Here is a 17,004-nt window from a genome sequence, read left to right on the forward strand (position 1 = left end):
CAACACTAGAACAATGCAGAGAAACGTAATAAATCTGGATTACAAAACGGGGGAACAATGCAATAAACAGCGCAATATATGCAGTGAAGCCTTAAATTCCACATAGCCTTATTCACTGTATAAAATATCCTCCTGCACAATTCCATTATACCCACCAGCCTACAACAGGAGCCTGTGAGCCTTCCTGACGGTGTTCCTGGCATTTCATCAGCTGGAAGCATAACAGAGAAAGCGCGGGTCCCCGCAGTTGTAGTTATTTGCAAGGTTGCAGACGACTTTGCTCAGATGGCGTATATCCGTACAGCCAATCCTGCAGATATGTGGATCCAATAGGTGATAAGCAGTACCTCGAACCCAGTAACTAACGGAGCGGCTGCAGAGCAGGTGTAACACGCATATTCTCTCTAGCTTCCGAACTGCGCTGGATTGTACACCAGCCAAATTTTCCGAGTTGTTTAAAGATGAACGAATCTATTGTTGCCTAAGCGGTCATCAGCCAGACCCCGCTTCGCCAGATGAAAGCAAGATCCGCCCCCCAAAAGTAAAGATTCGCGGAGGACGCCTCTAGACCACTCCCAGCTGTTGCTGACGGGCAGGTGAGCAGGGCAGACAGGGTTAGGCGTGCCGTGCTTGAGCAGCGACGCTCCCTCCTCCATCGCAGGTGAGGGCCCCGCTGCTCATCAGCTCGGAGCTCTACCCAGGGGCTTGGCTGGGCCGATGCGCTCGGTAACCGACCGCGAGGAAGAAAGCGGAGGCCTGTCGATCGAGAGCTCGGCGCTCCCCAGGCCGGTCTGGAAAATTTCCTCGATGCGTTCTGTGCTCGGTGCGCAGCCTGTCCAGTCCGGAAGGAATCGTGGCGCTGCCGCCCCCTCAGGCCGCTGACCCTCCCCTGATGGTGTGAAGACGCCCCCTCTCCGGCCACCGTCCGCTCCGAAGTCTGGCGCCATGAACCTGCTGCCGGCCAACCCGCACGGGAACGGGCTCCTCTTCGCCGGCTTCAACCAAGACCACGGTGAGAGAGGTGGGGAGGGGAGAGGGGCCTTGGCGGCCGGTCAGTAGCCCGCCCGCGGACGGAGGTGGAGGAGCCGCTCCAACTTGGACGTCGTCCCTTTCCTGTCTCCCCCTTCCTCTCGCTGCGTCAGTCTTGACATCTCTCACCACCCCCACCACCCGGTTTTACGAGGGACCCTAAAAAGGCTTGGCGAGCTTTCCTCCCCCCCCCCGCCAATACACAGTCTTAGTCCCCCGGGGGAGGGGGCGTGGAGCCTGCATCTGCCATCCGCGTGGATCCATTTCTCAAGAGAAAGTGGCGGGGGTCGGGCTGAGGGGGCGTCTTCCGGCTTGTAGGTTATGAGAGGGAGCCCCAGACCAGCTTTGCATGTTGTAAGGTCGTCAAAGCAGTCCACGCTGGCCTCCAGCTCGGCCTTTCCTCTCGTTTGCTGCCTTGGCGCGTTAGAGTGTGGTGATGTGGGGATTGTCCTAAAGGCTGCATATAGTACCTGCTTTTTGTTGTGATGGTTCGGTCCTGTTTCTAGTGTCAGTGCTATCTCTGTATTTTTCTGCCCTTGGCGTACCTAGTATTTAGGGGCAAAACCTTTCTCTTATCCAAGGGGGCTGCTTCCTTCCTTGGCTCCTAAAATATTCTCATGCTCTTGTTTTACCTCGTTCCCTTATCTTTCATAAGATACATATGTTGAGATCCTTAGTTTCGAGTGTGTTTGCCATACTAGTTCTTGCCCTTTATAATTGAGCCCGTGTTTAATGTTGTTGTTTTTCAAATGGGTATCAGCACTGGACCTAGGACTCAGTTTTCAAAATGTAGCCTGAAAGTGGTTCCTAGCTTGGCCTCACACTTGCTAGCTTAGAACTCCCTATGGGTTTTATTGTTTTGGTACATCTCTGTGGAATTATCCTGTTCTGCAGATTCTTCTACTATATCCAGTAGATGCAGCCTTCACGTTCTCCTGTTTTCTTAAATATGTTATTTGTTATTTGTTTAGATGACTTCTATGCCACCTTAGAGCCTAATCAAAGAATTTGCAAAGTAAATAAAAACATAAGCAGCATAAAAGTTTTAACAATAAACTGTTTAAACTGCAGCAAGAGCATAAAAGCAACTTTAAACACACAGCACTGTAAAACAAGTCTCATAAAAAACACTTCTTAGGCTACAAGCTGACTGTAAATGTGTGTTACAAATAGCAGCCCCTAATTAAAACCTGGGTAACAAGAAATGCTTAAAGGTGATTCCTAAAAAATAGTAGTTAGGCACTGGGTGAGCCTCAAGGGGAAGGGCATTCCACAGGTGATGAAGTACCATTGAAAAAGCCTATCTCTGTGTGATCCTTCATACAGATGCCCTGAACATTTAGACAGAGGACAGGGCAACAGGAAGTTACTGTTGCATCTTCTACAGCATTGGCGTTGTAATAGGGCTGAATGTGAATGCCTTCCGTGATCCCTAACTAGTAAAAATGGCAAGCACTTTGCCATTTTAATCTGTTAAGGAAGGTAGTTGAAGATAGCACTGTCTCTCTGCACTCAGTATGTAGCTGTGCTTGCAAATTGTCCTCCATCTTTGCAGAGGAAAACCTGAGTTTGCTACATTGGCTGTTGCTTCTTGTTGAGCACATACTATCTTGACTCCTTGATGTAGATGATGTACTCTTACGATATAAGTGTGGCCCAGACTTCCAGAGTTAACAAAAAACATTTTCTTAGCTACAGTTTTTGTTTACTACTAACAAAATGAGTTACGAATCACAAGAATATTGCAAAGTAGGATGTGCCAGTTTCCCCATAGCATCCTCTACTTCAGCATAAATTATCCTGTGCTTGTCTTTAACTTGGAAGATATCTCCCATGGAATTAATCTAAGCATGTGCCACTAGTGCTAATTTCTAGCCTTGAAAAGGAGCCTACCTAATTTAACTGTCTGTTATAAATGTTTCTCCGATCATTGCAGGAGCATAAATCTACTTTGGAGCACTCTTGCTGCAAGACCAGGATGTTGAACAAGAAAAAATGCTGTATAAGATGGAAGGAAGGACTGTACTCTAATTCTAGTTAGGGAACTACTGGAAGGAAAGGATGAGCTTTAGCAGCCTGACACTGAGCAGAGATGTATGTGTCTAGGCCTATTGAAATCAGTGGGCTTAGAAGTTCTGAACTCTGCATAGGATCAGGCAACAAGGATACAATCCTCTGCATACTGGGAACAAGGCCTGTTGAAATAGGTTGGACTAACTTGAGTAATCAGTCCTAGGATCCAGCTATAAGGGAGCAATTGCAAGGGATGTTTTTGTCTGCCCAGATTCTTCCTATGCTGATCCCCATCTACATTGCAGAGGTGCAGGATTGGGGAGTAACATCAGTACAGGTTATTATGTGTCACACTATGTTTTTAAGGTGGAGATGTTTTAGGTTTCCGTAAGGGTATCATGTGACACTTTAAATTTTAGCGGCCTTCTTATGCTGTGCATAAATATAGACATCTTATGCACAGATGTATCTTAAGAAAGGTATATGCTGAGAGCAATAAGGAAATACATTTCAGAAAATATCTGAGTTTATAAGGAAAAGGCTGTGTATTGAAAAACTGTTTGTGGGTCTCAGGTTTGGAAACAGAGTGTATCCAGAAGCAGCACTGGTAATGGGCAAGAGCAGGCACAGACCAGTATATTTCATAGTATTTGTAATGTGTAAACAAGCAAAACATTCATCCCATTTGCAAGGGTGGTTAGTATGGCATGTATATTATGCACCATACTTGGGGTGGGAAGCTATAGGCTGTATGTAGCTTCCTGAGACTCTCTTTTGGGGTGTTTAGCTTCCTGCTAGAATCATGGGATTGTCAACTTTTATTCAAAACAAAAAGAGATCTAGCCTGCTTGGGGGCTAGATCTCTTTTTGTTTAAAATAAAGGCCCCTTTAGAAGTGTATTTGAATGTGGGACTTTCAGTGCTATCCAAACTCTTCATCCTGGATTATGCACAGTCATGATAAGCAAAGGAATACTTAGCCTGGTGAGAAGGAAAAGCTGCTATTGTACTGGATCTAGGCTATAGAAACATTGAAAAGAATCAATAGAAGTAAGATATGTAGTCAGTACAAATGCCAGGATGTGGGAGGGGAGGTTGTTAATTTCAAAAGGTGGCATTAACTAAAGGAATAGGGAGAATTTAAAAAAAAAACTTCTTAATTTAAGCATGTCATGTACAAGCCTGTTCAAAAACATACAGCATCTGGCAAGCATACTGATGATGTTTTTACTCCCTTCTGAATGCTCGCTGTATCCGTAATAAACAGCTAAGAAAATAGTTCCAGCTTTCAGTATCATTACTCTTTCAAGACATGCAGCTTCATAACATATAGTTGAGCAACTGAACCAGAGAGAAATGTATTAGATCTGTACTTCCTGTTCAGCCTTGAGTGTCCACTTTTGGTTAAGGTCCTGGGCACGTTGCTGTCAACCACCTTCAGTTCTTGATCTCCGTATAAAGAGAATAACCCAATTTCCTACATTTAATATAAAGCTTGTAAAGTCCTTTGTACATTAAAAGCTCTGTAGAAGTTTTCCTGTCACAGTATAGAGTAATAGTTAGAGTCCTGCACTTCTACCAGGGACTTGGGTTTAGGTCATTATTCCCCATGGTTTGCTAGGTGTCTTTTGTTAACCACCTCTTTATGTGACATGTCTGCGGTGGCCCTGGGCCAATTAGTCATCCTTGGCCTGGTCTGCCTGAACAGGGTTGTTGTGAGGATCAAATGAGCAAGCCCATTGATGTGATGCCCTGAGCTGGGATGAAGAATGGGGTATACATGTGAAATAACTCTTTGTTTCTTTTTAAAAAGATTTTTCCATTTCTATTTCAATCAGCTAAATAAACTCAACATCATCTCTTCTAGAGACCTGCACAGACCTACATTGATACAGAGCAGATGCACCTGGTGTAGTAATCTGGTTTTTGTTTAATTTATTTAGGGTGCTTTGCATGTGGGATGGAAAATGGATTTAGAGTGTTTAATGCGGATCCACTGAAGGAGAAGGAGAAGCAAGGTGAGGTGATCACTCTGTATCCATGATTGCTCTATTGTGATTCATCTTAAATTATCCATATATAATACAATCCTAAGCAAGTTTATTTGGAAGCAAGTCCATCTTAAATCATTAACTGGAACTTACTCTCAAGGTGTACATAAAATAGCTACTGTAAAGCAATAAATCTAACTTCTCCTGAAGTCAGATACTGGTGTTCTTTTTTGTTGTCGAAGTGTTTGACTATTTCCTTTAATTGCCTTTTTTCTGGTCCATATTATTGTTGCCATTACATGTATTTTAAGAAATATCTCTGAACAAACTTTCTGATTGTTAGAAAATGAACCTTTATCTTGAAACAAGGTAGGGGAAACAAAACAAAACAAGCTTAACCTCAGTTGTGTTTTTAACATGAATCCAGCCTGAGATTAACTTCAGTAAGATTTGGCACTGAACTAAATTTCCTTTCTTCCATTTCTAGAATTTCTAGAAGGAGGGGTTGGCCATGTTGAAATGTTGTTTCGATGCAACTATTTAGCTTTGGTCGGTGGAGGAAAAAAGCCCAAATATCCACCTAATAAAGGTATCGTATAATGTACTGAGGAATAAATAAGCACATTTTGTGGAAGGCTGCCTGGGTTGCTTTTAATTTAAACATAAATGAACTTGGCTGCTGCCTTATTCCTAGGTAACATCTAGCCTACATGCATTGGCTGTCTTTCTTTACTCCTGTTGTAGAAAATTGGACTCCTTTTTCCTAAGGCTCTCTGATGTATCTTGAGAAATCAAGATATATCAGAGAAATCACAGGAAAATGCCCCTCTGTTCCCTGTATTGCATAATATATCCAATAGCAGTGGGTGAGGATCAAAAATCTACAGAAGGGATACCCGGAGTGAAGGTAGATGTTTCTGCAAACCTGAGGTAGTCCATGCATACTTAATTCTAGAGGAGGACAATGATTAATCGACTTCCGCTTTCTAGTTTGATAGTGTGGGACACTTGTACTCTGTGTTCTGCCTAGAGGGTGCTAATTTTAACTTTTAGAGGCTTTTAAACATTTGTTTTTTGTTTTGCTTTTTCTATTCTCTTCCTTATCCCTTATTGTTTGCTTGGTTTTTCTCTTTGTTTTGGGATTCTGTTATTTCAAAGTGGCTATGTAGTTACACAGCTACAGTCCGCCCCTGTTCAAAGCGTTTTATCTTACCTTATTTTTAGTTTTGGTTTATCTTATCTTATTTTTAGTTTTGGGTTCACTGCCTTTGCCAGGCTTTGCTGGCTGGTGGCCACATTGTTAGGAAGGGAGTTGGTTATTGACATTTGCTGTTTTGGCACCCTAAATTCTTTTTTGAGGTGGACATGAGCAGGACTGACACCAATGCAAACGCCGAGGTCTTTTGCTTGAGAACTGGCTGCAAGCCTGGGAATGGGGGCTGGGGAGTAAAGCTGTTTTATATGAGAGATACTTTTCTTTGTATTCCTACCCTTTTTATTCTAAGCTTTTAAACCATAGTTTTAAAGTTTTAATTTATGCTTTTAAAACTGGGTTACCACCCTCACAGCCAGTTAAAGAGCTGATTAACAACCTGCTAGGGTATTGTGTCAGGCAGGTTTGGAAACTTTTGAAAGCTGTGTGGGTCAGTGATGTTAGTGCAGACTCACAACTCACTCTCAGGCTGCTGCTATGATAGCTATTTTACAACAATTTTCTATTTCTATTTTTTATATTTATATACTTTATAACAATTTTAAGGATTTTTTTTAACATATAAGACCAACTTAATTTTTTGTCCTTTCCTGGTACTACCATTGTCTTATTCTTTTATATTAATCCTTATTTAGTATTTAACTCTTAATTTATACTTATATTTAACTCCAGCTAAATATTACACTCTCCTATTAAGGCTAGATATCTCCCTGAAGAAGGAATACAACGTGTAACAAAACAAGCAGGCTAGAGGATTTTTTTGGGATAGAAACAAGAAATCATTTCAGTGTTTTGGCTGCTTCTGAAAAGGAGTTACAGCAACACAGTGATCAAGAGTTAGAGGAGAGCATAGGATTTAGGGAAGCAATCAAGGGAAGGTGCAAGCTACCACTACAATGCTCCCCATGAGGTAACATAGATGTTGAAACAGGTGATCAGGAGTTGGTGAGAGTGCACGGGACCTAGAGAAGCAGCCAAGGAAAGAAATGATAAAGACCTTAAAGCGAGGAAAGACAACTTTAGTTTATTGGCAGACCAAACATACCTTATTTCCAAATCTCTTGATAAAATTTATGAAAAAATAGATGTATTAATGTCTTATATCCTTCATAATAAGAATCAAGAGAAGAAAGTAGTTAGTGGTCCCTTGAATTTGCATTCATCTAAGTATTCACAACTGGGAACCCAGATAAGCCAAGAAAATTTAATTTTTAAAGCAAGCGAAATTATCCTTGAAATCTTCTCTTACCAAGGCAGAAATATAAGCTTGCAGAATAAGTGGCAAGCTAAAAGACTCCGTAGCTGTTTATTAGGAACACCAGTAAAGGAAACAGAAGTGCTTTAAGTAATGATAGTTGCTGCTGTAAAACTAACAAAATAATTTCCACTACTGCAGTGATGATCTGGGATGATCTGAAAAAGAAGACCGTTATTGAAATAGAGTTTTCCACAGAAGTCAAAGCAGTTAAGCTTCGAAGAGACAGGTGAGTCAGCGCAGCTTATTCCTCAAAGAGCCCGTTTTATTTGTGTGGCTGTTTCATGGACTCCGCTTTTTTGTGGAAACTATGCCAGAAGGGAAGGAAGCAGATGTGTTTTGTTCCCCCTCATACTCCCCTCTCATCTGAAATTAATCTTATACATCTGTCCCATTAGGGAGAATTACAAGAGCCTGTGGTGGGAATAACTTAAACTTCTCCTAGAGTAAGAGATATGCAAATCTTCAATAAGTCTGGGGAGCTTGGGAAAAATAAGAAACACAAGCAAGTTAGACTTCCTTTTCTCCTTACATATTGTAAGGTCTGAAACCTCTTTGAAAAATGAGTGATTCTTAGATCCTTTTTGTGACTGGAGTGCTGGGCTGAGACCATGTGTGATAAAAGGCTGGGGTTCTCTTCTACTCCTGATATTTCTCTGCTGGACCAAGCACCAGAGAAATTGGTGAGTGCAGTTGAGAAAATGTGTATTGTTGTTCTGTTATTTTAAAATAAAATAGTTCTGAAGGTGGTCTTGTTGCTTTACTCTTGGGGCAATACTGAGCAAATGTGTACTTGGTAGTAGACCAAATATAGTTTAAGTATAATATCAGTAACAAGAGCACGTGGGGTTGCTGGTTTTTCTTTTTCAGAATTGTGGTAGTTCTGGATTCGATGATTAAAGTTTTCACATTCACGCACAATCCTCACCAGTTGCATGTCTTTGAAACCTGCTATAACCCAAAAGGTAAATTGTCTCCATTTCTAAAAATAACAGGAGCTGATGCTGCCCACTTCACCTATAATTTTTGTTTGCCATTTTGAGAATTCCTCCTCTGAAGCTCCCTGTAATCAATCAGCTACTGCATTGCTGAGACTTAACTCCTCTTCTTAAGTGCAGTAGTAAAGCTGAGGAGGTTGTTTGCCTTCTGTTTTCCTGGAACTGCCTCCTAGGATCTCCAAAGTCTGCTGTGGGATAACACAATGTTTTGATTCTTATTTCTGAGTTCTGCCACTTGTGAATGAATCTGCCTAGTTTATTGTTGCATTTACATAAACTGAGAGGCTCATATCCTGCTCTTTGCTTCCAGTGATGGAAAATCATTGTTGTTGCTGCTCTGAGTGGGTGTTAAGTTGTCCTGAAGGGCGGTATATAAATCGAATGTTGTTGTTGTTGTTAACTTCGGATAGCCTTCAGCCTGAATTCTTACTTGCCCCAGGAACTTTTATTACAGCTTCTTGTTGCTAAGGCTAGGGTGAAGATGGTAAAAACAGCTCATTTTCATTATTTTCCATTGTATTTTAGGTCTCTGTGTACTGTGTCCGAACAGTAATAATTCCCTGCTTGCATTCCCTGGAACGCATACTGGACATGTACAGATTGTGGATTTGGCAAACACAGAAAAACCTCCTGTAGATATACCTGCTCATGAAGGAGTCTTGAGCTGCATAGCTCTCAACCTGCAGGGAACAAGGATTGCTACAGCATCAGAAAAAGTAAGCAAATGATCATGATGCACAGTTGGTTAGAAAGGTATGCAGCCATCCTTAATGGCTTGACATATTCAAGATGAATTCTGTCTCCATGGGGATCATTTCCCCTTTGTTCTTACTGGGAGGACTGAATCACATGCAGATTCCTGAGAATCTTGGCTTTAACTTTTTAAAGCAGATTTCTAATAAGGGGAAGTAACTGAAAATATGCTTGCTGTGCTTATACTTCCATTGTTTCTCCTTTATTTTTTTAAGAACAACAGTGTGATATAAAGACTTGAATGCTGGATTTCGACCAGAATGTCTTAGCATCTCCCCTCTCAGCTATGAAGCTCTGTGGGTAGACTTTAGTAGCTCCCTTAATAGCTCCCTTTCTCTCAACCCCACCTCACAGGTTTGCTGTGAGGATAATATTGAAGAAAGGAACCTGTGTAGACTGTATTGAGTTCCTTGGAATGAAGAGCAGAACAACATTGTGAGAGGCTCCTGGCTAGCTGTTGATAAGTTAAACTCCATTATTATTTAACAGAATTTTCCAAAATCTGTGGGTACATCAAATGGAGTATACTGATTTGGTTTATATAAACTTTAAACACTTTTTAAAATGGGAATTTCCTCAGCAGTAAGTTGAGGTATATTGAGTTTGAAGAATATGGCTTGGATCCAGAGCAGTGTTTATGTGGGTACATGGATTTCCCTGGACAGAGCACAGCTTTCTGCCTCCTTGCCACACCCCAAAGTTCCCACTGAAATGCTGTTTTGGGGAATCCCGTTCCCAAGCACAGTGGCATCTGGGGTTGCAGCAAGAAAGGAGAAGCAAGAATTCTATTTGTAGAAATCCTTGTGCCTGGAGAAAGGCTTGTATTTAGAGCCTATGCTTTCCTATTGCTTGCACAAGACACAGCATACTGCATACACAGATGATACCTAGTGTGGGAGAGACATGCTGTGTAATGGAGGTCCATGTTGTGTGTACAGAAGCATAGGATCTCAGACAGGACAAGGAAATTAAGAAAGCATTGCATGTGGCAGGAACAACATGTGCAGCTAGGGTATCATGGGGTGATAGTAAAATAATCAAAAACAGTCATATCTGGTTAAGCAAGTAGCTATGTCCTTATGCTTGTAATGTTATTGGGAGATCTAATTCTGATTTTGAAAAGCTCTTTTCACATATCTTAAAATATTGTATTGCTTTTCCAGGGAACCCTCATAAGAATATTTGACACATCATCAGGGCATTTAATCCAAGAGCTGCGTAGAGGGTCTCAGGCTGCCAATATCTACTGGTAAGTAGTGTTATTTAGCCAATGGGTTTAGGGAATCCATGGCATCATTTTTGTCTTGGCTTAGCAAGGGAGGAGGGCTTGCCATTGCTCAAATGGGGAAAGGGTACCTACATGCTGTTCATATTCTTGCAGCTGTTACCAGGATTTCTGTAGTTAAGTGGTATGGATTCTTGCATTTCAATAACTTTCGCTCATCTACATTAGGAGAAGTCACATTTCTAACCAGTTCAATATTGTGCACAACACATCAGCTAAGTTTAAATACTAGGAGGCGTGTCCTTTCTGAGGTTTCAACAAATATGCAGCATTTGCAGAATCTTTTAGTGAGCTTGGCAGCAGTGCACTTTTAGAAGTATTTAATCTTCAGTTGAAGTTTAGAAGTCTTACAAAGAATTTGGGATTAAAATAAAAATATTTGTTGAATAGAACACTTTTAGTCTTGGCTCACAAATCTGGAAACCAGGATCCTTTCTGGATTGTTAGGATCTTTGATTCTTAAATCTTTGCATTTTTTTCTCACAATGGAGAAAGTTGACTTTTTATTTAAATAAACATTGTAACATTTATAGTTATTCCTATAGTCAAGCTGGGAAAACATTTAAATGTGAAAATAGTTGCATCTACACACGTGTCCTTCCCTTCCAAATGCATTATGGAGCAGCTAACATTTATTTTAAAGATTTTAACAGCTTTCCCCTATCCATGTTAGTTTTTGTTTTTAAGGTGTCTGCCTTTTCGCTTTCCACTGCTTATTTATCTTTTAGTTGCTACTGCTACTCTTTCTGTGATTGAGAATATCCTGCTTGGTTTCAGTGGAGTTCTGTTGATGCAGCCTTCTTCGTTTTGCTGTGGGCGTCTTTGTCCCAGAAAACTTCTTAGAAAACTGAAGTTTCATGGGTTCCAACCGTCTTAGATATGGGGAGTGGCTTCTGTGGGAGGGTACTATATGTAAGCGAAAAAGAAAACGCAATGCTAGGCAATGGCAGATGTGTTTAATTTCTTCCTTTTCTTGCTAAGTATAATGAGGAGTTCCATATACATATTGGAAATTCTCTTCAACGCAGCTTGCTCCATGACAGTGATGGTGTAAACAAATTTATTTCTAACTTCTCCTTCAGTATTAACTTCAACCAAGATGCTTCTCTCATCTGTGTGTCGAGTGACCATGCCACAGTGCACATATTTGCAGCAGAGGATCCAAAAAGGAACAAGCAGTCAAGGTAAGTTGCTGAATGAGATAAAGGGGAACAAACATAGGATGGACAAAAATTAGTTTTAAAAATTTTAATTAGATTTTTCAGATAAAGCTTCAGCTGCTTTTTGTAAAATGAAATCTGAACTTAATACAAACATATGATCTCTTAAAACTAAGTGTATGACCCTTTTACAAGCGCTGCAAAGCTGCTTTTCTTTGTAAAGAAGCACCTTTCGTTCAACCAGTGTTGTTGGATAGGAAATGTGTTCTAATGTTGATTCCAGCCAGCACTTGTACCTGTACAAGAAAGCTGCCATGACAGCAAGGTGTGTGTGGGGGGGGGGGGGACCCGGTATTTGGAATGGTAAGCATTAAGTGATCTAAAAATGAGGAATTTGTTTTTTTTAACAATACCGTCTGAAGGCTCTATTCAGTTTTAAATCAATATGGTTTTATGGTTATACCAACTAAATAGTAAGCACTTTGATTTATGACTAACCTAAATGGGAAAAAATGCCTTTCATTTTCCTAAATGGAAACAATAATCCTTTTTTATTTTTTTCTTGTTGATTTAATTGTTAGAGATCAATCCACCCTGGACTAACATTGATAACAGTTTGTCAGGAAAGATTAAGGTAATTCGTAGAGATTCGCAGGGCAACCTGATGCAGAATTACTTCAATTTAAGACCATTGAAATAATTGACTTGTAACCTGGGAATGGAAGGATAAATGGTAGGATCAATTTCAGCCAGTTCCCCTCCATATTACAGCCTCTATCCTCCATAGCTCTTGTCCATGAAGGTCCCATGATCCCCAGCATAGCCTTTTTGGTAGACAAGGGACCCCTTTCCTTTTTCACCAGCAGAAAAACTGGTTGAATTCAACCTGTTCTCACAAATACATATACGATCCATATAAAAAATCAAGAAATGAATTCACATCAATGTCCGTGCAGGTCAAATCAACATTCTTATTTATGTTTCTTCTCTGTCATGGCAGAAGAGATATTGTGATCTCACTAGTGTGATACAGAACTAACAAGTAATGGAAGTGACAAGTGGCCTCCATGAATGAGAGTTAAATTCTGCTGAAATTGATGAGTAGACAACCACATCCATGACTTAACATGCACAATCTTCTGGGCATGCTAAAAGTAGCATTAACAGTTTTTCAGTACCTTTGATTTTTTTCTTAAACATTGGTTAGAGAAGTACATGCTAGAGAAGTACATGCTACATTTTCTTTTTTACAAGTATAATTGCAATAAAAATTTCCACATAAATACATTTGAATACATTTATACCACGCTTGATTTGTGGGCTTTTTTCAAATCAAGTATTTTGGTTTAAGTATTAGTTGTTATTGGGACATAAGCATGAAATGATTTTCCATTAATTTAAATAAAAATAAATATGCTTAAACAGATCATACTCTATTTAAATCATCAAAGTTTTTTGGGAAAAATTCCAGTTCTAAGTTTTCCAGAAAACCCATGTCATTGCCATTGGCCCACATAGCCTAGTTCAGTCTTCTCTGATGGGCAGGAACTGTCCATGGTGTTTGGTAGAAGACTTCCCAGGTCTGCATTTATACAAATGAGTCAGTGTGTTGAGCTATGACCTTTCCCTGCAAATGGTTCTTTTGATGGTAGAATGTAGAAACCCAAGATACGGTTTGAAAATTTGTGTCTAATTAAGTTACTTGAATTGTCTTTCTGTTTAGAGAGCCAAGAAAATCTATTACACTTCTGTATAAATGGCAAGAGATGAGGGACAGAGAACTAAAAATGCATCAATATAGTGTCAATGTGGAGAGGGTACTGCATCTCTTCCTGTCATGGCCTTGACCCATGTCTATCTTAGCTGCAGTTGACACGTCAGGAGAGGTTGGTTGTCTGGGCCCTTAAAATAATTAACATCACAGTAAGGGAAGTTACAGTGCCACCTGGTTTAAAGGAACCTGTGGTGAGGTTTCTCTTGAAAAAGGCTCCTTTGACCAATGGGAATTCCAGACCAGTATCAGATCTCCCATTCCTAACCAAGTAGGTGCTGGCCAAACAACTTCAGCACTGCACTGCACTTTTTCCATTCCTATCTTGCTGGGCATCCCAGAAGGTGGTGGTGATGTCATTCTGGATGTGGTTCTTTATGGTCTGTAATACCTACATGGAGTTTCAGGGAGATATTTGGAGTGAGTAATCATCTGAATTAAATCAGATGGTTTCATCTCCAAATGATTGCCTGAGGTCAGTAACTGGCTGGATAAGACTAAATAAATTAAAACTTAATCCATACAAAAGTTATTCATAGTGGATAGACCTAGGACTGGGGAAATAGTAGACATTTATATCATAAGGTTGCACGTGTGTGGTGTAGTTGATTTGTGAGTGATAATGGAATTGAGCTTCCCATAGCCAAGACCACATTCTATTAGTTGATTCACCAATTATGCACCTTTCTGGAACTGAAGGATTTGAGGACATGTGCGTGCACTTTTGGTCTTCCAGTTGGATGACTGCAGTGTGCTCTGAGGCTGTGCTTGAAAGCTTTTAAGAAGGTATAATTGGTCAAGAATTTGTCAACCAGTTCTGCTAGTTTCTACAATACTTTCAGGCCACTCAAAATGCTGGTTTTGCCTTTAAAGCCTTTTATGATGTTGGCCTGGAATAGTTGAGGGAGTATGTTCTCCCATATCATTAAGATCATTAAGATCTGCCTTGAATAATCATCTGGTGGTTCCACCTAATACAAGTTCTTGCTGCTGTCAGTTGGGTTCTTTAAGGGATGTGATCCAGTCTGTGGCATCATCTTCGTTCTCTGGTATGTGCCTTTAAGAGAGCTTTGAAGATTCTTTTTTTTCCCATCAAGCCTTAAAATTAAGGTGATTCCTGTGGTTTAGTTTTCTCTTTCCATTTAGGTATAGTTGTTATTACAGTGCATTATTTTATTTACTTGGAGAGCATAATTGGATGAGTCAGATTTTCTAAATAAGGAAAATAGGAGCTTCTAGTGCCATGAATTTCTAGTTGTTCCGTTAATCAAACAGAACAGAAGATAGGTGAACCCATACTTTACTGAAGTTTTAATTTGCATTTTAAATATTGAAGTATAATTGTGCAGCAACTTGTTTTTTCTTTGCTATTGGCTACATCTTCACAGCTTTTAAATGAAGCATTTCTAAAAATAGCATCTATCCTTGAAACTGTAGCTTCTCTATGAGATTGGCTTTATCAGTGGCAACAAAATAACTTAGCCAATCTGTTATCTGTTTCAATGGTTACAGTTGTTGCTTTTCTTTCTCTTTCAGTTTAGCATCAGCCAGTTTCCTGCCCAAATACTTCAGTTCCAAATGGAGTTTTTCCAAATTTCAGGTTCCCTCTGGTTCCCCTTGCATCTGTGCCTTTGGAACAGAGCCGAATTCTGTCCTAGGTAAGATTCTATATTTTTATGTATATGCATGCACACACAAAAACCCATCCTAAAACATTGAGTTTAAGCAGTTATGCTTATAGAATTAATCCTAACCCTATTCATTTGATGTAGTTCAAGCTGTCCTTGGAATTTAATTCCAGGTAAATACATATGATTCTACCCTTAGTGTCAGAGGTCATAAGTCAGTGTGTTCAGATTGCAAAGGCATATTCAGTGCTCAAGTGTGTCTTGAGATTCTAGGATCAGCAGCATTTGAATGATCTGTCCCAAGCTTTGGAGTGGGGGGATGGTAGTTGAGCTGCATTTAATCCAGATGTATAAAGAATTTTACTTGTTCCTTGGTGTTTATCAGTGTGTTGTACATAATTATCTTGTAAAAAAACCCAGTACTTTGGGCCGTATATCTGTATCTGCAAGTAATATACTTCTCTTGCTGCTTTAATTGCATAATAGAAGCTGTTCTGAAAGACAAAATGTAAATATAGGACTCTAGTTGCTAGCCTGAAAATAATCTCCATTTCTTCTAGCAATCTGTGCAGATGGCAGCTACTACAAATTTTTATTTAACCAAAAAGGCGAATGCTCCAGGGATGTCTATGCTCAGTTCCTAGAAATGACTGATGACAAACTTTGACTGCGCGGACGGAAGTATTGAAGGAAGAGGGGGAGGGAGGTGAATGTATTCCTCTCCCTCTCTGAAGAGACAGCCTCTAACTACCCCAGCAGTCAACAGTGCTGCTCAGGATGGGACAGAAGATCTGAAGAAGTCCAGGTCAACACAATCAGACCCAGCTGCAAGGCAGAGGACTAATACAGCACATGCTGTCAACAACTGGTTTTAAATGTTAGTTTTGACTGCTGCTGTTCTTCAGTTTTCTTAAAGTTTCAATCACCTTTCTGTAACTAACTTGTGAAGCTTATTGTATGTCATGGTAGGGTTTTAAGCATTTCTTATTTCTCAGAAAGATACAAAAAAAGTATCATGGTTGTAGGGCACTAGGAAAGATATGCCAGACAACTTGGAATGTTTATACCAGCAGTTTCTGCCTTTACAAATGTCTGTTTCCTCATCATCTTTTAATACACGGAAAGGGATCATAGCAAGTTTGCTCTGAGTTACCCTTACTCAGGAATAGACAGAATGTGCAAGCCCTTATTTCCATACTAATTGTGAATATGTATTAATACATCTTGTCAGAGGTGCCAAAAACACATCCAATAAATGGAATTAAGCACTGTTTTCCTAAATCATTCTGCAGGGTAGAAAGCAAGCTATGAGAACAATGCTGGGGGCTGTGAATCTGATAGGTAGGTATGTTGTCTAGATAATATAACCATTCCAGGCAGTTATGTTTTTGTCCATTGATGTGTTTGCACTTAAGCTGTACAGTGGCAGGCATACAGAAAAGTACAGTATGTAATGGCCAACATTAAGTATACTGTTATTTTCTGCTATAACTTGCAAAGTATCACTATCATAATGCAGACTTAGTATGTGTTCCAAACCAACTAAGTTGGTGGCCAGTTGAACCATAAGTGATAAATCATTCAGGCATATAACTATAGTTCAGGTGTTTTGGAAACTGAGGTAATATAGACACTCAAATTGAAATCACCCCCCCTTTCAAATGGAAATATTAATCCCCTTTAAAAATTTCACACACGCCTCAAAATTAACTGAAGCATTAAGTCACAGAGTTACAAGATCTGAATGTCATTTAACTCAAACCTATATTCATATTTGCAAGTTTGCATGTTGCTTTTAAATGTATATTTAATCATGGAAGTTGTTTTGCACACCTTTTGTAATCTTTTAATTAAAATGGACTAATTTGCTGTATTCACTTTATGGTAAAAAACTGAGTTTTGTGTGTGA

The 17,004-nt window shown here is 39.9% G+C and overlaps 1 protein-coding gene across 1 annotated transcript; it reads left to right on the plus strand.

The window, feature by feature from the left end:
* Window positions 1-838: 838 nt before the first annotated feature.
* LOC129328899 (WD repeat domain phosphoinositide-interacting protein 3) lies at window positions 839-17,004 on the plus strand. The gene is made up of 10 exons (XM_054978212.1): window positions 839-1,012; window positions 4,985-5,059; window positions 5,520-5,621; window positions 7,642-7,729; window positions 8,371-8,465; window positions 9,024-9,214; window positions 10,415-10,500; window positions 11,619-11,720; window positions 15,004-15,125; window positions 15,656-17,004. Exons 1-10 carry the CDS (start codon window positions 946-948, stop codon window positions 15,760-15,762), a joined length of 1,035 nt encoding a protein of 344 aa, XP_054834187.1. The 5' UTR covers window positions 839-945; the 3' UTR covers window positions 15,763-17,004.

The sequence above is a fragment of the Eublepharis macularius genome, chromosome 4 (assembly GCF_028583425.1).
Source record: "Eublepharis macularius isolate TG4126 chromosome 4, MPM_Emac_v1.0, whole genome shotgun sequence".
NCBI classification, from domain to species: Eukaryota; Metazoa; Chordata; class Lepidosauria; order Squamata; family Eublepharidae; genus Eublepharis; species Eublepharis macularius.

Bases quoted from the DNA above. Each gene is read 5' to 3' on its own strand.
- LOC129328899 (XM_054978212.1), top strand. From the start codon at position 946: ATGAACCTGCTGCCGGCCAACCCGCACGGGAACGGGCTCCTCTTCGCC. The intron at 1,013-4,984 runs GTGAGAGAGGTG...TAATTTATTTAG, and splicing joins CGGCTTCAACCAAGACCACG to GGTGCTTTGCATGTGGGATG. The intron at 10,501-11,618 runs GTAAGTAGTGTT...CTTCTCCTTCAG, and splicing joins CAGGCTGCCAATATCTACTG to TATTAACTTCAACCAAGATG.